Source organism: Anser brachyrhynchus (genome assembly GCF_964034855.1).
Source record: "Anser brachyrhynchus genome assembly, chromosome: 4".
Classification (NCBI taxonomy): domain Eukaryota; kingdom Metazoa; phylum Chordata; class Aves; order Anseriformes; family Anatidae; genus Anser; species Anser brachyrhynchus.
The window spans coordinates 35,197,344-35,224,375 of record NC_137698.1 but is presented as its reverse complement, the minus strand read 5'-3'; the positions used below and the strand labels follow the sequence as shown (position 1 = coordinate 35,224,375).

General features: G+C 42.1%; 1 protein-coding gene across 4 annotated transcripts in view; it reads right to left on the bottom strand.

The window, feature by feature from the left end:
* Positions 1 to 399: 399 nt before the first annotated feature.
* NR3C2 (nuclear receptor subfamily 3 group C member 2) overlaps positions 400 to 27,032 on the bottom strand; it is a 202,663-nt gene continuing 176,030 nt past the window's right edge. For 2 of the 4 annotated variants that reach the window (XM_080588624.1, XM_080588623.1), the window contains exons 7-9: positions 17,628 to 17,758; positions 13,304 to 13,461; positions 400 to 4,055 (exon numbers count right to left, since the gene is read on the bottom strand). In XM_080588624.1, coding sequence (XP_080444750.1) covers positions 3,900 to 4,055; positions 13,304 to 13,461; positions 17,628 to 17,758 — 445 coding nt within the window. In that variant the 3' untranslated portion in view covers positions 400 to 3,899. The remainder of the gene's footprint in view (positions 4,056 to 13,303; positions 13,462 to 17,627; positions 17,759 to 27,032) is intronic. The other 2 variants (XM_080588626.1, XM_080588625.1) reach the window with 2 other exon arrangements.

The window sequence follows — 27,032 nt, the reverse complement described above, 5'->3', positions numbered from 1 at the left end:
GTAACGGTGTCACCACTTCATCATTTGGAAAGCACAAGTACCCAGATTAAATGAACCAAACTCCTCAAGGTTGGGCATTTCTTACTATACAGTGCGAGCTGCTGCTGTCTGGCTGAAGCCATTGTATGTGCATTATAGTCCAAATTACTAGAGCTTGATAACAACAAATTGCTAGATGTCTGAAGATGTTATATTGCATTGTTAGTTACTTTTTGTTGTTTAATATTGTTTCCAAGCGCGCAGAAGCTTGTTTCTAAGGATATCACTGCACCAGCAGCTATCTGAGATTAAAATGCAAGAAATACTTGCAATCAAACCAGTTTAATTCATGTATATTTGTACAATTTGTATAAAAAAAAAAGAAAAAGAAAAATAGGTACTTGCAGACATTAACATAAAGACCAAACAATATTTTCTATTTATTTAAAAAGCTTTAAACATACAGAAGCAAACCCCTAATTATAAATGCATCATTATGCATAGATTTTACTGTTTACACCATACTGCTGGCTGCTTTTATTTTTTCATCCAGGAATCTATTTAAACTCCAAGAATTCTTAAACATTCCTCTGAGCTTCCTGGCCTCAGAACTGCTGTCTATCTTATCGAGTCATTGACCTCCAGCTGAAAACATTGCTCTAAAAAAAGAAAAAGTCAAATCTTTAATAAACAATTAAAAGTGCATTAACTGTAGAATTGTTTAATTTCATAAATGTTTAAACAAGTCAGTGAAAAACACCACCCTGTGAATTAGCTTTTTGCATTATTGATTGTAAAGTATCGTTTTAATAAGATTTTGCTATTGCAAACTTTAGTCTTTCTATTTTATTTTATGCAACTGGTCAGTCGCATGGTGTGTAGTATTCCTGAAATACCCACTGCAGTACATTAACACTATTTTACATTTTTAACTGTGTATACAATGCTCTTGCTGTATATCCCCGTTCGTTCTTACAACAAAATAATTTAGCTCAATGAACAGAAGCCCACTTTTAAAAGATGTTTTCGTTTGTCTTTTATTTTGCAGGAGACAAATGCCTATTTCATTCTAAACAAATTCAAAATAATGTAACTTCCTGGTAGCTAAAAACTGAAGGTTTTTTTGCTGTACACAGGTTTAGATTAAAAAAAAAAGTGATGGCTATTCTGCTTAAGTGTCCTTGATAAGAGAATACTGCCTCTTACAACATCTATATCCAATTGTATCTATTACTTCAATGATCTCTAGCAAAAAATAATAATCAATGAATGGTTTCATAAACAACAGGTGATTAAAGTAAAGGATTTATTATAATCTGCTTACAGTTGTTTGCAAAGACAGACATACGTTTTTGCATAAAGATATAAATTGCTTTTTAAAACTAATTTAGTGTGTTTAATTATATGAAGTTTCTGTGAATTATGAATTGTACCAAACCAAGATTAAAAGTAATAAGGTACAAAAATAGGAGCAAACAGACAACAATTTGGACTGGGACAGGCATTTAACAGTGAAGTGTAGAATATGGCTTTGCTATTTTATTCAAGCAAAGTTACTCTGAGACAGAAAAGGAGGCAGTAACTTTGTTAATATAAAAAGCTGCTGCAGACTGTATTCACCCAGAACCTGGCTTTGAAGTTTTTCTATTTTAGACTTTTTTTAAAAAAAAAGTAAATGAAAAGATGGATGTATGACTGTTTCTTTACTGTAAACAACCAGTCTGCATGCTGTGTGTCTCACATTGGAAGTTTGGCTTTCATATTGCTGTGCAGGTCAGTATTTAAAGATCTGCCTATGAATTAGACTTCCAAAATGCAAATAATATATGTATGTATATATTTATATATAAAAAACCTCTCTGAATACAGTCTTTACAGATTACCCATTGCATAAGGCAGGTGTCATTTAAAAAGACAAGTAGCACTGACTGTCTTCAGTGCACCTCAAAATTTGGAATCAGAAAGGGTGTATAATTCCTATTAGACCACCATTGGAAAGAAATGCTACATTCTGACCGGTCAGGGGACAAATTATAGCTCAAAAACATCAGTGTCACCCAGAGAGAACGCTATAGATTAGGACTCTGAAAAACTATTCTATTGAAATTAGCATATGGTAGCAACAGTTGAGCCTCAGAAAAGTTCACCTGTCCTCTATTCTACTCCAAAATTTCATATTTGCTTATAAATTGTGAAATAGTGAAAAATCACCTCAAAAAGTTTTTCTTTGCAGTCTTATTCTAGAGAAAACGTTTTTGAGACAAAATCAGACCAACTGAGTTGAACTTGTAGTGTGAATATCTTTCTTTCGTGTGTTCTGATTATTACAAAAATTCATACAAAATTAAATATGCTTGGAGTTTTTTCACTAGAAATTCTACTCAGCTAATCTGCCCGTATCAGTACCTTACCATCCCTCTCACCAGTACAAGTCTGTTCGATGTACTTACTGTAATGATCTGCATGTTCCTTTCATCATAATCAGAAATCATTCTCCCCAATCTGAAATAATAATCTGACCTTTTAAGATGTTTTACGTATCCAGTACTCAAAGGAAAACAAAAAAACAATTTGGGAAACCGTAATAAAAAAAGAAAAATCATTCAATGTCTTATTCACCTCTTCCCCTGAGAGAGAAAGGGAGTAGAGGGCAAGAACTTACTGTATCATTAAGCTGGCAAAAGCTTTGGAGAGACTGTAATTTGTCTTGTTAAATGAAACCTTCGTAAAGTGGCAAACACAACAAGTGTAGTTTCCTACAGAAATATGAAGCACGATTTCTAAGATGTGCTCGTCACGTATACTTGCAAGCGAGACAAAAGGGAGAAAAAATATAGAGGAAAATAGAAAGGCTTAAATACAACTGAAAAGGTTAAGTGTGGTTATTTACAACAGATATTGTAAGATGGTAAATTAGATATGATGCTAAAAAAGGCACAGCTTTCCCTTTCTTAAATACACTGTAAACGGTTCATTATGCATGCAGAACATTTCACTTTACAAAAAAATTACCTTGTTTGTTTAGACAAAGATAGTACTTAAATAGTCTCCAGCAAAATAGAGTTCTTTCAAAAATACTTTCCCATTCATCCTATTAACCATTAAAGATTTTTTTTTGTCTCATTTACAAAAGTTCCTTACACCTTATTTCAGGTCCTTCACAATTTATACATACAGCAATGTACAGTACAGCAAAAGACTGCAAAAAATTATTTGTAAAGCCAGCACAATAGATACTATAAATTGATACCAGGGCATTTGTTTTCGCATCTTATCCTTCTTAATTAAATAGTAAATGGACACTTAACACAGTGTATATCATCTATGAGGGGATAACATGGGATAACAAATGCCACAGGTGGGGATAACAGAGTATTCCACACCAAATGTTCTGTTATTACTTTACACATTAGGGTTTTGTGTGTGTGTGTGTATATATGTGTGTATATATATAGTTTTTGTTTGTTTTTATTTTTTTTACAAGAAAAGAATATTAATGCCCCATATTGACTTTACGTTTTATGTGCAAACCAAGGGTAAGCTTTAAAAAGTTCTCATTAGTTCTTGAACCCTTTTAAAACAAGCAAACAATACCAGAAACTACATGGCATATTTAAAACTCCATCTGTTAAAATATCAAAATCAAAGAGTTATTGACTAGATATGGCTTTTCATCCAGAGGAACAGGAACATTTTCTAAATGCTTTAGGGTTATGGGATAATTTCCAAACATCTAGGTCTTGCCAAATCCAAGTCAACTGTTTTTCATTCCCCAAACCCTTCGTATGATTTTAGACTATTCAGAGACTGCTGAACAAGTGTAAATAGCATGTTTAAAATATGGTTTCTTGGGTCCTTCATGGGTGTGGAATAACACAGGGAAACTTAAGGCAAAGTTCTTCCATTTAAGACATATTCTATCACTTCCTGTGAAAGTACAGGGGCTTGGCATTCCCAGATTCCACCTTTGGTAGCTGGTCACTGATGATTTCCACCAGCATGGCTGGAAACTCTACTTTCAGTGCCTGAGACTCTCGGAAGGTGTAGAAACAGAATTCCAGTAAGTCACTGACAAGCTGAAATACAGAAAGAAACAATACTTAGGAAGAATGCAGATAACTTTGCAGGCAAACAATAGCTTATTGATAATGACGGATTATCACCAGGAAATGGTACCTTATTCTGACTGGGTAGTCCGTTTCCAAACAAAAAAACAAAAGGCAAACAAAAATATTCAACTCCCAAAGTGCTACGGCATTGCTTAAAAATCAGCTAACATGGAGAAACCCAGATACCTCCACAGATCTGATTTTTCACCATTATTACACTTTGCATTTCACTAAACAGCAACTGGCCACTGTGTAAACTATTGGTACTCAATGTCTATGAAAAGAAAGCCTTCTGCCCACAGGGAAAAGATCAACCATAAACTGTTGTATCTTTCTTACATTTCAGCTGAATACACGTACATTAAGTCAAATTATTTGGTTAACTTCAGAGCACTTTCCAAGGGCCACAACTTAAAAACTGCCAGAGCAGCTGAACGAAACAAATGCCATGTCACACCAAGGCCTTCCAGGCTTTATAGCATCACAGTCCCTATGAGAGTGTTCATCTGATAAAACATTTCTATTCATATATAAATACATTTTAAATACATACACACTATACCTTTTTTTTCCTGCTTACTTCTCATTAAACTAGAGAGGCGGTAGTTTTTTTTTTTTCAGAAATAAAGTTCTCCATTTTTGGTAGCAGCACACTTTCTCTCAGTAAATTAAGCATAATATTGAGAATTGGAAAGATAAGATAAACATTTCTAAGGAGTCCTTCAATGACAGAGAAGGAAACTTTTTTCCTATAATACTTCAAGTACTGAGTTACTACTGTAGGACCACCAGCAGAACAAAGCTGTACCTTACGCTTAGCAGCAGCAGCCCTTCTGCTTACCCTGGGCAGCAGAGGTTTTCACACATGAAACCATACCATAGTTGTCCCAAATGGCAACAGACAGCTGTTCGTAATCCTAATAAAGATGGTCTCCAAGAGTAACAGGAATGCAAGTTAAAACACTAAATAGCATACAGATAGCATCAGCTTTTTAGTGTGGGGGAAAAAAACAACAATGAATGTCTTAAAAGCACCAATATAGTCTGGCTTCTACCTCATCTCCAGTTTTATTCTTCCCATTTGTCAGTTCCAGGTCTTTGTTTTGGTCTATACCTTATGGGAAATTTAACCACACCACATGAATCAAAGTTAATTTTTACTTTTCATTGTGTGTTGTTTTTTTCTGTCTGCCTCCACACGAAATTGCAAACTGATGTTTGAAAAGTCAAAAATGATGCAGTGCCTTCTGTCTTTACAAAGGATTTACACCATTTCTGCTTATGTAGTTTATCAAATACAAGTTTGTTGTTTCAATTCTGAACATGTAGAGTTGTACTCTGCAGTAAAGCCCCAGTTAAAGATGCAGCAAATAAAAGTGTACCTCAGCAAGGCTGAAAAAGAAATAAAAATATACAGGCAACAACAGACTACCTTCCTGTAGCTCCATACCTTACTCCTTAGTTTCAGGACTTTCACAGCTGTTCTGGCAAACATATAATCAGTTTATGAACACCACCAAGAAAGTGCTGGGACCACTCAAACACACAACCTTCTGCTATTGAGCACTACAAGAGTCTGTTTGCTATTGCGTAGTTCATTCCTGATGATCTGGCATGTCATGAGGCAATGCTAGTTAATTAAAACAGATGCATGCTAAATGAGCAGCATAGACATTATTTGGTTTTCAAGGAAAAATGCTGATGTTCAAGGGTTTAGCTTTAGCCATTACAAGTTTTTTTCTTGCCTATACTGTATGCAGAAAATAGGCCAAACACACACAAAAACAAAGTGAAGGAAACTCTTGGTATACAGCCACTGTATCTCCTGCCTGTGTCCTCAAACACCAGCACCCAGGCAAACCAAGCCTCACATCCCACAGCCTTGACCATGACTTGAACACAAGCACTTCATTCACATCACTGAACCTAAGAGAGGGGCTGGGGTCATTGCTGTCCCACTGCCAACCAGCTGTGCTGTGCCGATGGCTCACCTTCTGTCAGTTTAAGCTAATTCCTGCACCACACCAATTTGTGAAGATTTTTTTGTGATGCCTCTGAATGCAGTGGGATGGGTATCACAGAAAAGCCTACTTAGAAACTATTAATTCTGCCCTTCATACCTAGCTTTTAGCTGTAGTAAATTAAGTATACATGAATGGCTGGGGGGTATGTGGAATAAAGGCAAACTGAAAAATAATAACATCAAGAGAGCATAATCTGTTCTACACAATAAACAAGGTAGCTGTCCAGCGGGGAGCACAGAGGATACGATCACAGTTATCATAATCATAGCACATCATTGTCACCAGAGAGGGGAGGAAAGGTTAAATTACCCAGCAATGAGGACAAAAATCTATAACTCCCTATCATGTAATAATTTTTTTTGAGCCTCAAGAATAATATATTCTCTATCTAGTTAGTCCTCTAAAATTTTTGGTCCTCTATTTCCTTTCTTATGCAAAGTTATCAACTTTAACATATGTAATAACAATCAACCACAACAAAAGAAAACAGCAATAAGAACTCTGAGTTGAAGCATCTGTACCACGTGTAACAAGGACCACTGGACTCTGGTTAGAACAACTGCAGCTGTGTGGTTTGGGGGTCTAGCAGTAGGGGTGTTTTTTTTTTTTTTAAAAAAAAAAGCCAACAACAACAAAAGGAATTGATATGAGAGAATCATATAAGTAAAAATAAATACTGCAAGAGAATCAGGGGCATATAATAATATAATACGGAAAGGTCAGCTAGAGAAGGCTGCAGAAGTAGTAACTGAAGGAAGGGAGTAGCACGGCTGAGAACCAAGCAGCAAGCAGTGCTCTTTTCTGCATGCGTGTTCGCATGTGCTTTTAAATATTGCCAGCAGTCTTGATATGAAGATGCACTGAAGGGATGAAAAATTCAGGTTCCATAGGCAACATCAGTTTTGAAATTTCAGTAGCTACCTCTGCAGCATTCATCTGGTACTATATTGTAACAGTTAATGTGCTTTATAACAGGTAAATAAGTTAGCTAGTCTTTTGCTTTAAAACAGAAGCTCCCTCTTCTGTAAGGAACTGAAAAGTTTGCTTTCTTTTCCAAGATGTAAGCTCTGTCAGTGTGGTGACAGTGACTGATACACGAGAGGTTACAAGTGGTCTCTAAATTAGAAAGATACGCAAGCTGTCTGGCACCTCTACATTTGGCTTACGATTTTTCTAGCTCAAATATACTGCTGATTTTTCTTCTACAAAGCACTGTAAAATCCTGGTGTTCTGCGGGCTCCCGCCTGCCTTTTACCAAACCATTTTCACCCTCTGCTTCTGGCAGCTTGTGCAAGAAATGCTGACACCACCTCTACGACAGCAGCCCGAACGGCACCACTACAATTCAGCGGTGTGAACGAGAGCACCGCTGTTTTCACAACTGTTGTGAGTGACCAGAAACTTGCCTAATTTCACAGTCTTTGATTATTCCAGTTAGCGAAGCACGTTTTTAAGAGTTACAGCCTTAGCAGAGAGCAGTCAGTGCAGTTAAGACCACAACTAGAGTAACTCCCATTTCTTCAGGACGCAACCGGGACATCGCTCTTACCGCTTTGGTGTGTGGCTGTTCAACTCTCTGCGGAGACAGCAAGAACGCGCGGCAAGCCTCCCTCCCTCCGCACGTGGGACAGTCAGGGCAGCAGCTCTCGGGTGCCAGGCACCTCCAAGGACGGAGCCCCCACCACTGCTGCGCTAAGTGAGCTGGGCTGCAGGGGTGCGGACACGCGGCTGGGAATTGGTACGTCCCCATCCCTGTCACCCTGACTGCTCCAAGGCAGGACAGCTCGCTTCCAGGCACGTGGATCAGCTGCTGGCTACAGTCCTTCACCGCTTCACTCACTAACTGTTCCTCGTCCTGCCATCACTGCCCTACAGAGAGGGTGCTGCACTTCTACCAGATCTGCTGCAGCCTTGAAAAGGTTTTTCTGAGAGTTTTACTTAATCAAGTCTTTGCGTTTGTGTGCTGTATTAAATGCCTCTGAGAAACAGGAGTGTTAATCAAACTTCATTTTCTGTTACTAGGGTGGGGTTTCCATAAAATTAACTTTTTCCACCCATACTCTTCTTCGTAATTAGAAAAATGAATCTGTTAATGAAGTCCCTGAAGTTAATACAGTTACAGTGACCTTTGAGCACTTGCAGAATTTTTACAGCAAAAAGAATCGATTTGAGTTTGGCAATCTCACCATGCCCTTGTACTTCCAGAAGTGGTAAGAACGGTCTCATTTGCAAGGGTGCCCATTTCTGCGCTAAGTTTTCTGACTTCAGGATCTCTCCCAGTCTCTGAGCATGGTATGAAAGTCCACAGCACTTCCCTATCAGGAGCGTCTTTGCATTGAAGCCTACTGATACAGCAGTTAAGACAGCAGTAGGGTAACGACACAGTGCTGAGTAGTTTTTCCTGTTATTAGCTGCAGCTATTACTGACAAAACCCCAGCATTCTCCTACCAAAATGACACTCCAAAGACTTCCCAAAGAGGAAAACTTCCCACACAGTGCAGGGGGAAGGTGAGGCAAGTCCAAGGAAGCAAGCCTCTGCATCCAGCTATGCAGTGCGTTTGCCTCATGCCAGCAAAGAATAAAGGGAGGATAAAATGCACATGGATTAGGCACTAAAAGTATCTAACCAGAGCAGACCAGAATCCTGTTCTGCCTGGACAGCTGCATTTATCTCATTTAGGAACTGTACTCTTTTTTTTTTTCCTTTTTTTTTTTTTTTTTTCCCCCATAAACATCCACACAGAAACCACAGCACTTGCAGGTAGTCTAGCACTTGACAGCTGGACATGACATGGAGGAACCAGAGCTGAACTCAGGTTGCATAGCTGGAGGATGTGTGCAAACCCACAATATCATACACCACATGTCCCGAGCCCGTGGCCAGGGCAAATTGTGGGCCAAGTCTCCCTTGTTCTGTTGGGAACTGGGGGCTCTGCCCTCCAACCAACACCTAGTACCACAAAGGAGAAGAGACCCAACCACAAGAAGCAGAGCAAGACGACCCTGAGAGCAGCCCAGTTTCCATTAAGGATCTGGGAACGAATCTGTCACTTAACAGACGCTTATTAGCTACAACACGCGCACTCTTACATCGCTGCTGGTTTTGCAGTGGCCACACAAGGGACTGGAGATCAGCTCCTGCCTCTCAGTAAGCAGAGAAATGCCGATGCGCAGACTTTAGGAGCTGGAACTGAACAGCTCATCAGCAGCAGGGGACAGCTTTGGCAAGTCAGGAGCAAAAGTGCACCCAAAGGTGCTGGCAACAGCTGAGGGGCTCATCTGTGGCTCCGTATTTGCGGGATCGAGCACCTGCAGAGGCACATTTGCATCCACCACAGCGTGCCTTGCAAACCTGCCCCTTGAGGAGGTGCGCCCTTCTTCCCACTGTCAGCTTTCTCAGCGAGTGTAATCCTGGCTCTCTCAGCCTACGGAAAGATCCACCTCAGCTATAAAGTATTCCCTTCAGGAACCATAAAAAATTAATTATTCAGCAGCATGAGCCTTAAAGAATTTATTTTTGTTTGGCAGAAAATATCAACAAGCAAATGACAGTGCAGTGCTGCGCCTTGCCAAGACAAGGGGAAGGTTCACATTAGGGTTTAATGTCATGGCATCGAAACAAAAGCCCTCTTAACTCAAAGTCTGTTTAGTATCAGCCAGATTGAAACCAAACTCAGCTTTTGTTCTGCAAACCGCCTAACCATACACTAAACTCTCTATATGAAATGAGGCTTGCCATGCAAGATACAACCCTTCCTGCCAAAGCCAACAGGAGATGCTGAGGAGGATCCAAATGAAGTTTTTGATACCATGTGCAGTACATCTGTTTCTAATGTTCCTGCATGCCATTCGTCTGATCACATAATGCAGTTCACCTACGACCAAGCCCTGCACGCGTACCCCTCACTGAAATGTCCACAGCCCTCATGGGCACACAACTGAAACCTTTCTGTTCTGGGTAGAGACGGGCCGTCCCCACTACACAGCAGCTCTCAACACCTAACGTTGCTTCATGGAATGATGAAAGTGGGCCAGCCATGTCAGAAGAAACACAAGCCCTACACAAAGGAAAGAGGTTGATGGTGCTATTGCCCACAGCACTCCCAGACCCTACCCACGCCGTGTCCGTCCACGAAAGCATGGCTGAGCCATAGCACGATAGCAAGTAAATGGCAACAGCCTCACCTCCGTCATCTCGCGCTGAGGGAGGGGAAGGGCACACCGTGCGACCCGGCCAACGCTATCAGCTGGCACTGGCTGTGTCAGCAGCCACTGCTTGCACACAGCGCCACGCAGACACACGGTGATGCTGGGCACGCCGCAGCCTGCAGACATGCTCCTAGGGCTGAGCGTGGGCACACGCATGTGTGTGAGACCACGGTTGTCTCATCTGCTTGGGATGGATTTCCATCTCTTGCTACTTCAGTTTTGCTTTTGGCGCCTCGAGGCTCTATGGATCATTAGGTAAAGCTGCTGATCTTTTCCAATACTTCAGTGCCTACCTGGCCTTCTTGAAAATTTCTTTTTTCCTCACCTCAGCACTTTCTCACCTGCACATATGTTCGCTATGTGGATGAATGATTTAGAGCACAGAGCGATATAAAGCCATCTTTTTTTTTTCCCTTTTTTTTTTCTTTCTTCCTCATGTTATATAAGCCAAGAAGCCTGTAAGCCGATATTCCCATGTGATTCATTTCATGAAGCCCTCAGAAAGTCTATCTAAAAATAAGGTCGATAGAAGGAAGCGTGAAGGTGCAAAGAAGTAGTATTCCTTTATTGTCGGCTGCCTCGCTCAGGTAAAGTGAACTCCACAACGGCGAGATGCTGCCCTGCTCTGCTCTGCTGAAAAAGCTGGAGGCAGCGGGAGGACTGAATAAGCATGAACTGTGCACAAGTCCCTTCGGGCGTCTGCTGTAAATGCCAATGCTGTAGTTACAGCTGCATATAAACATGGGACTTCAGCTCCAGTTAGAATGCTCAGCACCAAATATATTCTGATTCTCTAAAATTATAATGGAGTAAGTTAAAAATACACAGGTGACGGCTGAAAAAGCATTCCTCCTATATGAAGGGACTGAGCAGAAAATTTGCATTTACATGGACAGAACGGAGAAATCCTGCACTACCTGGCAGTGGGGGGAGAGGAGCAATTCTCACTTCTCATTAATGTTATCACCTCTCTAAATGTATTCCGATGGATTTCAAACACCGAGAAGCGAAAAATCAGTTTTAGAGAGGAAAAATAAACAAGTGTCTTTGTTGAACATCTCAAATAACACCTCTGAAAGAAAGCACTGTTGTGTAGACAACTGGTCTTTTTAAAGGAGAATGCTGACAGTAGGACTTTCTTTACAAAGTCCTTTGTAATAGAGCGCTCTATTAAAACAAAAGTAACACAAAAATAGCTTAATTAAAGATTAAACAAAACACAAGAGCAATCTGAAGGAGCTTCTCCTCTGGCTAGTTCAGTTTCCAGTGGTTAATGCTGTGTTTTGGAAAATGTTTGTAGGACACTGTGGCATTCCCAGCCAGCGTGATTCTACCAGCCCGTCACCTTCACCACACAAACACATCCACCTAAAACCAAATCCTAGACACTACCTATTCTCAAGAGGGTTAGAAAACCACCTAAATGCAGGGGTTTGTTAACTGCCCTGAGGTTCAGATGTGAACATCTTGCAAATGATTTTATCACCCATCCCCTTTCTTTCCACTGAAACACTACAACTTCCTTTGCTGGCACAGAGCAAGTGAAACCCGATCTCCGAAGAATGAGCTGTTACTGCAGTACTAATAATACTCTCCCTGCCTCCCACCAAGATTTTCAATGTTTTAATGAACAACAGAACAATATTTGAAAAATAATTCCATATGTACATTCTGTAAACAGACCTCGGGCTCTTATACAGATTTGACCTGAAGTGCACTGTACTGTACTGTCTCTACAAAAATGAAATTTAAGTCGAGTACAAAGAAGTACATTTATATGCAGGCTCTGAAAGCAAGTGCTGTAGTTCCTTCACGCAGCAAATTTACTTTCCTGCCCACCCAGGATGGAGCAGACCAGTTTCTTCCTTTGCTGCCATTTACCAGTTGTTACTGGGAGGTCATCCCTGCGTGCTACCATGTTTCAGCCTCTGCTTGTTGGGACAACCCCTCTGTTGTACCCAGACCTGACTAAAGCTCCATCTCTGGCCCCAAGAGCCCCCCATCACTCGCTGCACCGTGGCACAGCTTCAGAGAGGATGTGCACTCACGTGGGGCACTGGAGACCCCTCAGGTTGGGGAGAACATCAGAGCTGGGCCACTGGCTTCCTCTGAAGGAGGGTGTGGGATGCTTCTCCACGCCTAGAGAAGCAACGTTCTGCACCTGCCACTTTATTGGCCAGAAACAGGTTGTTCCCAGCTCAACAGCTCAATGTTAGACACCTGCTCTGAAATCACGAGCTGGTCCCAAGCACCAGGCACCCACCACAACCCTTCCGAGTCGTTTTTTGCTGAAGCACTAATAGCCTTGTCATTTCGGGACTAAACTTTTAGTTTCCCATGTCATTAATTACATCTCACACCCGACGCATACAAAACAAACACCTCACACTGGAATGAGACAGGGCGGTAATAACAACCTAACAATACCGTGCATCTTATCCTTGAAAAGCTCAGTTAAAGCTTCAAATACACAAGATGGCTTCAAAGTCTAAAAATATCTTTTAAAGTCATCATTATTAGAATACCAGCTGTAAAAGATCAGCAAATTAATTCAACATTTATCAGCACACCAGGCATGTTAGATGCGTGACACACTAATCCAGCACCTTTCAGCGAGATGTGACTCAGGGATACTCTGCATGGTGCACTCGTACCGTGTCTAACTTTGGGCCAGAGCTAACACCATTTCTCCTGTTGAATAGCCTCTGACCTTCAGTGAATCACTGGAGAACACACTACCATTCAACAGAGGAGCAGGCAGCAGGACCCAGCCCTTAATGACTTATATTTTCTTATTTTACTTGGCAATTGTCCTTCAATTTGTCTGCTAACAACTTCTCTCAGATGTTCCTTTAAAAATGTGTTGCGGTTTCTATTTTTTTTTTTCTCCCTGTGAGTTAGCACAATTAAAATCTACTGGTTTACCTTAATGGAGAGATTTTTGCTTAACTTGTCTGCACTCCCTGAGGAGTTATACTTACATCATGCATGGAGTCAAGGAGTTTAGTCAGTTGGTAGAATCTCTGCCAGCTTTGCCCAGAGTTACTTGGACATTTAGTTACCATCTTCTTTAGTTCTTTAATGTAATTTGCCCTCATTTCTTCAAATGCAGCTTGGCTTTTGAGACCATCCTTGGGAACTGTCATTAAAAAGACAGTCTTATATTAATATTAACTGTATTGCTTATTCTTTTGATGTGCATACTTAAAAAGTTACACTAGTTAATGTATGAAAGAATTAAACCTTGAAGTAACGTCCATAATTTTACAGACATTGGTACGGAATCAACAACATCATGCAGATTTTCAAGTGATTCAGGCATCCTCTACAGAGCTGTGATTGCAGACTGCTTAGCTGAGGCACAGGACAGCATCTTAGAAATATGACACATGCTATCCTCATGCTGAACCTGTTTTTAATACAACCCAACCACACACACATACAACAACATAAAAAACCCAGATGGATCAAGAATACTTTTTTAGAATTTGAAGATGTGATTTATCATTCTTGAATGATTTCCCACACTTAGGGGAGGAGGGGAAGAATTACAGCCGTTACGTGTGGAAATGCTAGAACAAGTGACATCAAGTACCATCTAAAATTTCTTTGAGTGTTAGTAAGCGTCTGCATAACACCTAGAACAAACAGAGTCATTATTCTGCGTGAAACAGAAGACTATTTTCCAAACAGGCATCCTGACCCAGGGATTTACCAGACACACATTTGCAGCCTTTAACACAAGCATTTCTGGTGTCCTGTCAAAGTGTGCATCTGCAAAATGAATCATTTCACAAATGGGCTAAAACTAGAGTTTTGATACTTTCTACTACAGCTGATTTCAGCAATGCTAATTACAAAAGCAAATACATGGTTTCTTTACAGACTGCAAATACTCTTGCACTCTAGGGGGTTCTGCAAAAAAAGATGAATAGCTTATAGGATCAGGGCTCTAGGAAACTCCTCAAGAGGTTATTAATAACATTACACAAAATGTTCTGATGTTTTAATACCTGTATTGGTTGAGTATTGCTTAACCATCAAATATTTTTATACTCTATGTCTCTTAATTCTAGTCCAAGGAAGGAAAATTAAATAAAATACTACACTGGACAGGAGTGAGCTTATTTTCTAAGTGAACTGGAAAGCTATGTCAGAGTAAACTGAATGGGAACTTACTTATTAAAAAAGGAGAGGAAAAAGGGGTGATCTTCCAATTTAGCTTACTCTGACTTAACATCTTGGCAGAAATTGTCTTGATCGTCCATTCCCTTCTCTTTGAAATCCTGCAGACTGCCTTCTATCTCACTGTAATCACATAATAAGCATGTAACAACTACCCAAATTGCTCAAGTGGAGAGGCTTTAAGAAAAAGCACCAGTTGTCTTCTGTCACCAGTATCTACCAGAGCAATTTAGCAATGGGAAACAAGGAGGAGCTCTACCACCATGTGAGCAGCAAGGACTTGCGACCACCAAGTGCTCTACAGGGGCACAAGGAGGAATCTTTAGAAAAAGCCTAGGAGGTAACAGCTCCAACCTGCCCACCACTTGGTAAACACTGCCTTTGCTCTTTTCTGTTTAGATTTTAAATTCGAGATGCCAAATATCTCAGTCGCTCGGCTGACAGAAAAAAGAAACTGTCTGAAGCAGATGTGCCAATTCAGTTAAATCCAAATGAATATAGAGACATCAATCAAAATGAGTAAAGCCCTTGGAGCATACCGTGGCCCTTACACAAAATGCATGGGCTTTACAGTTCCTTTAACACAATTCTGTATTCCTAAATGCTGCTTAAGACTGCTACAGCCACTCTTTGTCTACTACTACGCATCTTAACTGCTCTGTCTGAAAATTATTATACCGTCACCCCAGCCAGATTATTAAGACAGAAAGAAAGACCACAAATAAAGAGAACTCAAGCAAAACATGAAATTCTGGAGGTTTGCCCAGTGTTTCTGATTTTACTTATTAAATGCAGCAATGCTTTTGGCAAGTTCCCAAAATCTATGGTCTGTGGAAAGCAAGAAAACAATTGAGTTGTAATGTGTGGTTTCTTCCACATGTAAATGGAGTGAAACTTCCTTGATGTGGTCATCATGAAAGTTTCAAAATAACTTGTACTCTGCTCATCACATGGTTCAATAAAAAATGAAAACGAACCTGGTGTTTTCTGTCATAATGTTATATCAAGGTGCAATCGTTAGAAACTAGGTTTGCTGCTCTTCACATGGCACTTTCTGGGTTTTATCACTGCCTTAATTTCTTTTGTTCTCCCCTCCTTCTCTCCCTCAACATAAATATCCCGATTCTCCCCAAACAAATTATTTTTAGTAGGTCTTCTAGTGACCATCGTGTGTGTTTCAAAGGGAACCAGCTAAACAAAGTTAATTGGCAAGGCTGATCTTGCCTAGCAGATTTCACAGAATAACTAAAGTCATTACTTAACACTCTCAAGAGGGCAGAATAATAAATACCTATCTTAAAGAAAGGATGCCACATTTTTAGAATGCCTTTAGGCTCTCTTTCTAAATATTCCCCCCTTTAGGGCTGGTTAACAAGTAGCAGGGCCACATCGCCAATCCACACGTGCTCTCAAGAACGTTTTGGGAGCTAAATCCCCCAAGCACATCAAGTTAAGCACTGATGAATGCTTCCTGAAAGACCGTCAGGTCCCAGAAGCTCCGTGTCAGCAGGGGGACATGGGGTCAGCCCTGCAGTGCCATCTCTCCCCTGCAGTCACTGCCCCACTCTGGGGAGCAGGAGTGGCTTCAGTGGGAGGGAGGGAGACAGACAGCCGAGCCGAGAAACTTACAGCCCCAGGAGGTTTCCGTTAGTGGATCCAAATCCCTTCCAGCCGGGACGGGAACTGTAGCTTCACGTCCTCCTTCAAAGGCAAGCACTTTAACCGCAGCGCTACTGGCAGGGTGGGACGGGCGAGGTCTGACGGAGAGGAGAAAGTGCCCGTCCTACCGCCTTGCCTGGAGGGGCTGCCACTCGTCCGGGCTGGATGCCACAGACCCCTTCACAGGCACCTAACTCCGCCTGCAGCCAATGTGCCCATGCCACTGCTGGGGCTTCAGGACACTCCTGGGTATCTGCATCAGCTGCTGCATCAACCCACTCTCAAGTCCTTTAGTGGTTTTGGCAACGAGAGCCTTCCAGCAGCGCGCCCTCCAGCGTCACTGACATCTGCCGCCTGAGATTTGTTTCTTCTGTCAGCTTGCTGGGGCGGACAGTGGGGTGACAACACGGTGGGAGAAGACAACAGGATCTCAGAGAGTGTGCTGGCCTCTGCTCACCGACAACTGGGAGCTGCTCCGTGCAGCCACAGCCCGGGCATCCCCTGGCCCTGCTGACGGCACCCTTGGGCTTGCTTCTCGCTGCTGATAGCTTGCAAGTGAAAGCAAGCGTAAGGGCAGCAACCCCTTTGATCTCCTGCTCTTCCCATCCCTGCTCAGGGCCACATCCAGCCTCACTCCCCCAGGGGAATGCTTGCCCGGTGAGCTCACTGAGGTGACATCACGAACGCCCCTCAGTCAGACTGATAGGTTGTCTCGTGGTGATGGCACTGAGTGAATCCCACAAAAAAAGGAACGTGATCATACGGACAGAAAATTTGTTTACACTAACTGGCTTTTTCATTGAGACTGATGGAAAAGTAGCATACAAACTGCCTGTGTATTTCTACAATTGTACTGGGACTGGGATTTTTTCAATATTTTTAGCATGAGAAGATCAAATGATCTGCTAATTGCTACACAGTGCTGTAATGAACACCGAGATGTAATTTCCTATCTTAAAAAACCTCAAAGCATGACACTCGAGAGAAAAATAAAGCGTGCACTGTCATTTATTAAACTTTCAGAGCACTGCAGAAGGGCTTACCACTCTCAATTCGGTACATCTTTTGATCTTGAAGGTGCTGTTAAGTCACCCAAACCAGTGGCTTTGAGTGTCGAGTCAGGGCTTATCCTGAATCCCCAGAGTGCAGGACAAGGCAGCAGTTGCATTTTCTTGGTATACCTGGCTGAATCGAGCCATTGCCATATAGAGAAGGGGGCCAAAGCCTTTTGTCCTGCCACTCCTGCCCTTCCAATCCACATGAGACATTCAAAGTACAAAGACCCTTCCCGTGCTAATGGATAGAGAGATCTGCTGGTAAATCTATGACATATACACAGGTTGTTCCTGCAGCCCTGCTGGAAACAATCTGGCTCTTTAGTTACACCATTTAAAACCACTGCACCTCTTTGTGAGTTGGAAAATTTTCAAGTATTCCCATGTAACTACGAATCTAACTTACCTGTGCTCAGCAGCAGCAAAACTTTCATTATGGTGTACTCCTCAAAGCTGAGCTGCAAGCGAACAAACTGCAGACTGATTTGGTGCATCCCCTGGCACAGCTCAAACATAGCAGACTGGCGCATCCGCTCCCTGCAGAGAGAAAAAAGATAAAATCCAGAGGATAAACACGTGAGGACAAAAAGGGTACGCGGCAGCCCGAGCATTAGGAAAGAGAGACGTGACCTGGAAACCAAGCACTGGTCACGGAGGTCAGCAAGACGAACTGCAGCCACAAAGTTCAGGTCAGGTCAGGTAAGGGAGCTGGGGACACAGCTGGAGTCACGCCAGCCCCGGGGAGCCGCCTGCTCCCGCACTGGCAGAAAACGCCACCGCACGTGGCTACGGTGTGCTGGAACTGCCAGCCTTTGCTCAGCTCTGCTCTGGCACATGGAGATGAGCCTGCTAGCGGGGTCAGAGCCAGTGCAACACGGGATCCTGCGCTCGTTTTTGATGAAACACCTCAGATCTGTCCACATATGGGTGGAAATGGGTGTTGGAAGTGTCTGGTGGGGAGATGAACTGGGGGACAAGAGTGGTGGAGGAGGGCTGACAGCCTCGGCCACAGCCACCAAGGATGCAGAAAGCTGCGCTGAGAACCCATGGTAAAGGGCTCCACTGGCTGATGCACGCCTGGTCCGCCAGCCAGCAGAGCTTGGCGATCCAGGTCGCCACCGTGCCAGCAGACAGCGCGACTCTCATCTGCCTGAACGACACAGTCCTGCAAAGATACAGCGGGTGGGTCTGGAAAATGGGGAAGTGTTTTAGCAAAAGCGAAGCACAACACATGACTTTGCATTACTGCCTTCATATCCACTGAGGAGGCTGAAGTCAAAAGCTATTGGGACGATCAGTGCATCAGCCAGCAGCACTCTCACAATCCTTCCCGAGAAACCTCTGTTCAAAATCTCTGATTACTATTTTGCCTGAAAATACATGAGGTCTAGCTGCAAGGACAAACATGCAGGAACAAGGAGAAATGATTTTCCAGCCACTGAAGTTTTTGTTAATGCACTACGCTGAACCGCCTTGAGGGAATTATTAGACAAATTATTGCAATAGTCTCGTATTCAAACACTGAAATGCAATAAAAATTGTGTATGATTTTTCCAAAATAATCATCTGAGTATGAATGAAGGAGTATATAATAAGATGATCTTGGCCATTAGTACAGGTTTCTACATGTCACATCATAAAATAATGAGGGTGCATGACTTGTATTCAGTTTACTTTTTTTTTTTTCTTTCAATATACTTTGATACATTTAGCTTCAGCTCTTAACTCTTCTCACGGGCAGCTCCAGCCCAACCTATCCAGCACAAATTTCAGGCAGAATTTGTTACTTTTAAATATGCTATCCCAAACCACAAGAGTTAAAGCAAAGAGTCACTGAGAATTGCCAGTCTCAGTCTGAAAGCAAGATATACATGTGGGTATTTAGATGAGGTGCTATAATTGCTCAGTGACCACTACTTTTTTTATTATTTTAATTGCTCAACAACAATTGTCTGTATTTCTGCAAACATTTTTTTCACATAATTGAGGAACTGGATGAAGTTCAGCTAATTATTTTAACCAAGCAACTGGCTTTTCAAATACACAAATTGGCTGGTGAAAGAGAAGAATCATACTGTGTGCAAACAAAGACTTACGTAATCTTCCTGGTGTTTTATTTCACTACTGCCAGAGCAGATTTTATTTTCCTCCTCAATACTAATAAAACGGACTCCCCATTGTTATATGGGCTCTACACTTTTCCCCCGCTCCACCCTTGTCTTGGGACTAAGAACTTCCAGCTTTTTTTTTTTTTAATAGTAGTAGTAAATGCCATGTTTATTTATTTTTATTGTGCATCATGGACTGCAGGGAAGAAAACAAATGGAAGAAAATAGCCTTTGAATGTTGACTGAAATACCACTTGGCCCTCAGTTTCAGAAGAGCAGCATCCGCTGCTGTTTCCACTGAGGCACAAGGAGAAAAGCCCCCGCTGCTGCTGCAGAGGACTTGCAGATGCCACTCGCACTCTTAATGCTGTTAACACGCAGTGAGACCCTGAAAGACCCCAGGGAGTGATCTCCTTGCTTCTGCTCCCCTCCCTCTGCTCAGAACAACCAAATCCAGCTCTGGGACACCGATACGCGTGGCTCCTAACTGACCTCTCCTGCGAGGCTCCAAAGGATGCACAGTGAGGCTGAAAGGCAAATGCCATAGGGACATTTGTATTTTATAAATATGGATGAATTTACACCTCAGAAGCCTAAGGACTAGCAGGATTCAAGACAACAACCACCGTTAATTTCCCGGGCACAGAAGACAGCTTCTCCGGCCTCAGAACGCGAAGCAGCTCCCACCACCTCTGCCTCCGTTTGACCTCCACGGACACGGGAAGCACCAGAGCTTTCAGCTGATACCACAAGCCACACAGCAAATAAAATGAAACATTTTGAGGTTTTGTCTCAGGTTTCTCATGCTTTCACTAAACAGTGAGGCAAAACACTCTCTGTGACAGCTAACCTAGAAGTCTCCTGACTCAAACCTTTTTTTTTTTTTTTTTTTTTTTACCTTGCACTGCACATTTTGTGACATTTTACATCTGATCGCTGATGTTTTTCTTTGTATTTGTTTTGCTTTTATGGGCGATGAGTGCTTAAACAGAAGAATTCTGGTAAAAGTCAGTTTTTATATGTTCGCGTGCTTTTTTGTTTGCCTTTTAAATGTTTAGTCCTTTATCTACTTGCAAATATTGATCTCTCTAGTCTACCCTCAAGGAAGACCTGATGGTATTTTTTGTAGAGAGATAAAATTATGCACAGAACTAGTTACTAAGCAGTTTATTTAGCATACATCAAAGCTGTAAAATTTCAAGTCAGTTTCCTTCCTGAAAATCAATTTAGTTGATTTATTACTTATTTACAAGTTATTACTAACTACAAATTATGTCGGTTTATGACTGTTTAACGTCAGATAAGCATTTTGTGGGATTTTACAGTATTTAACTTTGCATTAGATTTTAATCCACACAACGTAAAACAAGAGGGTGTAGAGCTTTTGGAAAATGTGGATGCTATCATCAGATAACCCAATACCATGAGGCTAACAACAACATACAGCCCAGAAACAGCTCATATATTAAGAGAGATGAAGCACACAGAAATCAGGGCACATTGACATAATATGAGCAAAGTTATTTCTTCCTTACTGAAGGCCTTATCTAAGAATAAATACCACCAAGTCACTGCAAATGCCCTTACAGCCGTGGGGAGAACATGAAGCAGAATCCTATATTGCCCTATTTCTAAAATCATACATATTTATTTAGTTAAGGGAAAAAACAAAACAAAACACAGATTTACCTCTGACACAGCATATTTACTCACAGAAAATGGAGCATGTGAACACCTGGAATACAGGGGCATGTATCTTTATGGGGACATTCAAGAAGGTAAGTACATTTAAGTAATAAAAGGCGTGGAGCCAAAGCTCTGAATCCGCTGTGTGGATACTCATTCAGAAGTGGTGTCATTAGCTCAGTTTAGCTTAATCCTCCTTCATAATAATATGATTTAAACTTTACACCTTAGGTTAATCCATCTTAAGTTCCCCGAGTGTCTCCTTACAGGCTTAATGTAATGCCTGGATTGCATCCTGCCTGACCTCTCCCGTGGCCTCAGCACTGGGGGCAGCGAGAGCGGCCACACACAACCGCAGCAACTCCCCTCATCTACCGCTTTGCCCTACCTCATGCTGCTTGTGCAGAGCCTCCTTGGTCACGAATACCCTGTATTAACCGGTCACAAAATGGCTCACCACGTCCCCGCTGGAATGGGAAGGCAGCTTCTTTTCCTTCCTTTCCACTGGAGGAAGATGAGGAAGGTGCCTCAGCGGGAGAAACCCTCCATGGCCAACGCCTCGGCAGGAAGAGGGAGGTTGTTGCTGTTGTTGGGTTTCTCCCAATGAACTGCAGCAAATGCTCCTAAGTAGAAAGTCCCAGGTACTTTCCCCATGCCATTTTGATTTCTGTTAAAGAGTTTGTCTTCTCCCTACCCACTTCATCTGCGATCTCTTCCTAACCACATGCCATCTGTACATCCCCTCTTCTCCCAGATCAGCTGCTCTCCATCCCATCATGACTCGAGATCTCCTATCTTCCTCCTGCAGGCAAGCTGTGCAGGAACCAACTTCCATGGTACTAGCCCAAAACCTAAGCCCAGTTCATCTCCATCTACCCACAGAGAGCTGAACACATGAATGAGAACACGGCAAATGAACCCAGCAGCTGCTTCTGAGCCCTGCTCCATGCAAACAGCTGTGCTTTTGCACAGGGGCAAGTGAATGGGTGAGCAGCTGACACAAATGGGACCGATGCCCCAGACTGCCTCAGGATGAGCCACCCGACTACAATGGAGACACTGGCCTTGAGCAGTCATGCTGGGAAGGAGGAGAAAATGATTTAAGGCATCCTAAATACCAAACCAGCCATATTATTAATGTCTTTATTAATGTCTTTATGCGACCTTCACCGAAACCCAAAAACCACACCAAGACCTGTGAAACTACAGGCACGCTGTACAGCTAGAACTTGTTATGAATAAATAACTTATAATTTATGAAGTCATCATAAAGATGAGTATTGTAAATCTCATTGAAGAGGGAAACTAACTCTACTGACTGTAACCAAATAGAAGAACCCCCACATCAAGGAATACTCACTAAAAAAGCAAAACTCAGCCCCAAACCACACGAAATCATGTTTTATTTACTTTCTCACAGACTCTATTCAAAACCACTGCACATCTTCCCAGTCAGGGAAGCAAAGAAAGCTGTGGAGGGTATTTTGAAGATTCATCAGTACTCAAGTGGCATGCTGATAATGCTGAGAAAAACTGGGCAAAGACATCCCCCTTTCACAGCACCTCAAAGGAACAAACATGCAGGCTGAGCTAGTCCCTTGGCCTCTGCTGCTCACAAAAGACTTACGAAAAGACCTAGTAACACTTGTAGCAAAAGCCTGATGTCAAAGATCACTTTGTGCTTCCTGATTTTACATTTTTTCCCTGTAGGAACTGTTTCCAATTTTATAATCAAGAGCCTTTCCTTTGCTAGACTAAAATGTACTCATTGGAAACTTGTCCATCATCTAAAATAGTTTCAGGAAAATCCAGACAGCACATTATACTGTAACAAAAGCAAGCAAACAAACAAGCAAAAGAAACCCAAGAAGAAAACCTGCCAAAGGCCTGAAGGTCAAAACAAGTTTGGAAACATCAGAAAGCAAGGTATGCTTTCCACCATGCCAGACAGGGTCAGTTTGAACTTGGCAGAGAGAGGAGTGAAACATCATCAGACACCCTCCTGGCGAGGCAGGCAAACTGCAGATAAATGGGAAAAAGACCAGGGACATAGTCTCACAGAGAGTCCCTTGTTCAGCTGCTCGAGCCACCTAATTAGAAAAGCCCTTGGACTGAATTATCTTACCTGCTTTTGGAGGGGTTCCCTTGTTTGGAAAATGTTTTGAGATTCTTGGGGTAAGAAAGGCAGAAACATATTATTATAACAGCAACTTATTATTTCTTGATGGACTATTTTACTTCAACAACTCCATCATGAGAATCAGTAGAAACAAAATGACACTACCTAGCACAAAATGAACCTATTCTTCCATGCAAAGGGTCAATCACTGCACTGCCTTGTGTACAGTGACACTGGCAAACACGCTGTGCATCATTCTGCTCAGTGGACTATGCCCAGACACCTGTTTCCCGTCTTGAAGCCATTATAAATGCAACCAAAGTCAGCAGTGCTGGAGCAGCATCCTTAAGTTATTGCACTGATCAAAATCCAAGCCAAAATACATGCAGAATTCAGACAAAATTCAATCATGACTTTTCATTCAGCACTTATTTCTTATTCAGCACTTTCTAGCCTTTGCTCACTCTGCAAGCCACAGCAGAAAGAGATGAAAACATTCCCTTCAACATCCTGCCTTCAACCCTTAGAGCTTTAGAGCCATCAGGAAGGAAAAGATGTGTTACCTTGCATTAACAACAAAAGCAGGCAACCAATCCTCTTAAAATTAATGTTTTGTCATCAGTTTCAACTGCACAGAAATTTGGGTTGTGCCCATTTTTCTGTTAACTTGCCAGTGAGCCAACAAAAATAAAACACCCCAACTTAGGTACTGTCAGTGGCCTCCCCCTCTGACCAAGAAGGCAGCCGATGCTCTCCCCTGGCTGTAAGAGTTCAGCTCTTACCCTGCAGTCGGCTAAACTGGCCATGGATAAATGTAAGCTGCAAGACCTGCCACCAAATGTCATCTCAGCCCCTCCCTCTGCCATGCCCTACCTGAGGAGGAGCCATGCTGAACGCTGGTGGACAAAGAAGGTCACTTCACATGAAGACAGCTCTACAGACATAGCCGGCCAGGAATACAAACTTGCCAGTTTTTACACTGAACTTAAAGGAGCCAATTCTGAAAATCAAAGTTTTCTGCTGAGAAACTCCTCCTGGTGCTCCTGGAGAATATAACCCCAGGTAACCGCTACAAAGGAGTCAGAGCTGCTTTAAAGGTTTAGCTAAGTGTTCCCCTGCTCTATGCCTATCAGCCAAGGAGCTGGCAACGGCTTAGTGGGTAATTATTGCAAAGGAAGAGCTTCAGCTCCAATCAATAACAGAAAACTTGTGTTAAAATCAAACTTAATAATCACCCAGTTATGTAACCCTACAATTCCAAACACATTAACAGCAAAAAAAGCCTCAAGTATCATCTGCAATTAACAGTTAATTATGCAGTTAATAGAACGCTGATACCAAATACTCTCTTTTGGTTTGCATTTGCCTTCTGAAAGAGACAAATCACAGTTTAAATGAGAAAATACATAATTATGCCTTTACCAAAATGCTTTTTCAAAACCACATTCAATAATAAGCGATGATAACACACACATGACAATAAATACTTTTAAAGTTCATCAGAGAAAGTTATCGTTAGCTAGAAATGGTACCCACTGGTATCGTTTCATACATCCATTATGCAAGGGCTCATTGTCACTTGCAGTGGTTCGTCAGCATAAATACTGTTCTATTCCACATGCAGCAGCAGTTCTCTTCTTGTACTGACAATGCCTGAGAAATCAAGACTTTGTTCAAGCTGTCACGCAAAGCCTGGTGTTTTCTTAGAAGTCAGCCAAAGCATGCCTTCCTCTCATACCAGTTTGCAGAAACTACTTTCTAATTTGCCTTTTCATCTGGAAGATAAATATTTAACTCTACCAGGGAAGTGATGAGGGGAAGCACTATGAATACGAAAGGCATTTAGAGATGCCACCAAGCAACTCACCAACCTGCAGAAAGATTGAAGCGGCATCACGTTCAGAGACTTGAAAGGGACAAACCTCTTCTCTATCCTAACCCTTCGTGCCAAGGACCTTAAGGGAACTGAAAAGACACCCTCCCAAAAGCCCTGTGGATGTCCTGAAGTCATGCTGAGACAAGACAGAGAGCGAGCATAATTATGCCAAGTTACATGTAAAATCACTGGGCAAGTCTTCGTGCTAAAGTCATAAAAACGAATAACCAAACTCTTTCAAACACATCACAAGCTGGAAACCTGCCAGGGCATCCACAGGGCCAACAGATGATCAGATGAAAAAGAAGTGTTTGAGAAAGATCAGGCCATAGCAGAAAAGTTAAATAAGACCTTTGCATCAGTGTTCTCCGTACAGGAGTCCAGGAGGGCTCTGCCCCAGTCTCCCTTTTCAGCAAGGGAGTGTGAGAACTAGTTTCAGATCGAAGCACAAGCGGAACAAGGCTTAGAAAAAAACACAGTAAAATGAGTAGTAATAAATCACCAAGACAAGATGGCATCCATCCACAAGCTGTAAAGTAACTTAAATATGGAATTGCTGAACTACTAACTGCGATGCACAGCTTATTGCGTAAATTGCCCTTATAAAAGGCATACAAGGTGACAAATGTGACTGATGTCTTAAAATGGACCTTGGAGTGGAGAGGGAGCACTCAAGAGACCCCAGGTTAGGAAGTGTCATTCCTGCATCCAGCAAAATGACCGAAGGAGGGGCACTAGTAGGTAAATAAAAACACTGTAATGGAGCAAAGTCAGTGCAGCTTTGGCGAAGGGAGGTCACGTCTCATTAATCTCTGCCAACAGCACAAGGATGCTTCGGTTGATGCAGGCAACACCTGCTTGACGGGAATGCTTCGCACACGCCAGGTCTAGCTGCATCCCACGTCCGTATGGGGTGAGACCTAAGCAAACACCAGCCCTCTGCTCCTCCTCTCCTCTGCCCTGGTTTCCACACAAAGGAAACTGGGGCACGCAGCTTGGGCACGGGCTGCAGTGCTGTCTGTCGGTGTGCCGGCACCGGTAACGACGGGTCTCGGTCCTCGGGCACACTGCGCTCTGCAGCAGGAGGTGAGTGGGGATGCAGTCACGGCAGAGGTGGATTTTAAAGCTGTTAAAAAGATATCCTGAAGGCTCTTAAAGAGAGCTTAGAGATAAGGGGGAGGGCTCTTCATGGATTATTAGCAGCTTAAAAATAGGAGGCAAAGGGTAATAATAAAAGGACATTTCTCACAGGTGATGGAGGCTATCAGGCAAGTCTCACAGAGCTCTGCACTGGGGCTCTGCTGAGAACTGTACTCATACATCATCTGAAAAAAATCAGACCTGTGGAAGTGGCAGAGTTTGCTGATGACTCCAGACAATGCATTTGGGAGCTGCCTGTGATGAAGTGCAGAAAAATCTTGCAAAACTGTGGCTGGCTGACAAAATGGAAGGTGAAAATCACTAATTGCAAGACAATGCAGACAGTATAATCATCTCTCACTATACATAAAGAATAATTGACTCTAAATTAACAAACATCACACAATAAGGAGACCCAGGTATAATTTGGAACAGGTTTTTTGAGTTTCTGTTCTTTGAAAATGCTTGCTCTGTGTTTATTAGTGGTCAAAAAAAAAAAAAAGAAGAATAAAGAAAAGAAACAGCAAAGGGTGAGAGAAGAAGAATCAAGAGCAAGACAGAAATCAAAATCTCACCACTGCATAAATCCACTGCATTCTGAACACAGCGTGTTATTCTGGTCTGTTCCCAAAATTCATACAGCATAAGTACTGAGGAAGAAGATGAGGATGGCCGGGGTAGCAAACAACTGACACACAAGGGGAGATTAAATTGACCAGCTGATTCTTCAGCTCATAGAAGAACTAACAGGACTTGACAGAGATCTATAAACGATAAATAGCATACACAGGATGAAAAGGAATATATCCACTATTTCTACAAAAAGAAGAATGAAGTGGTACTCCGTTAAATTATCAGGTATCTGCTTTAGAAACATCTCCA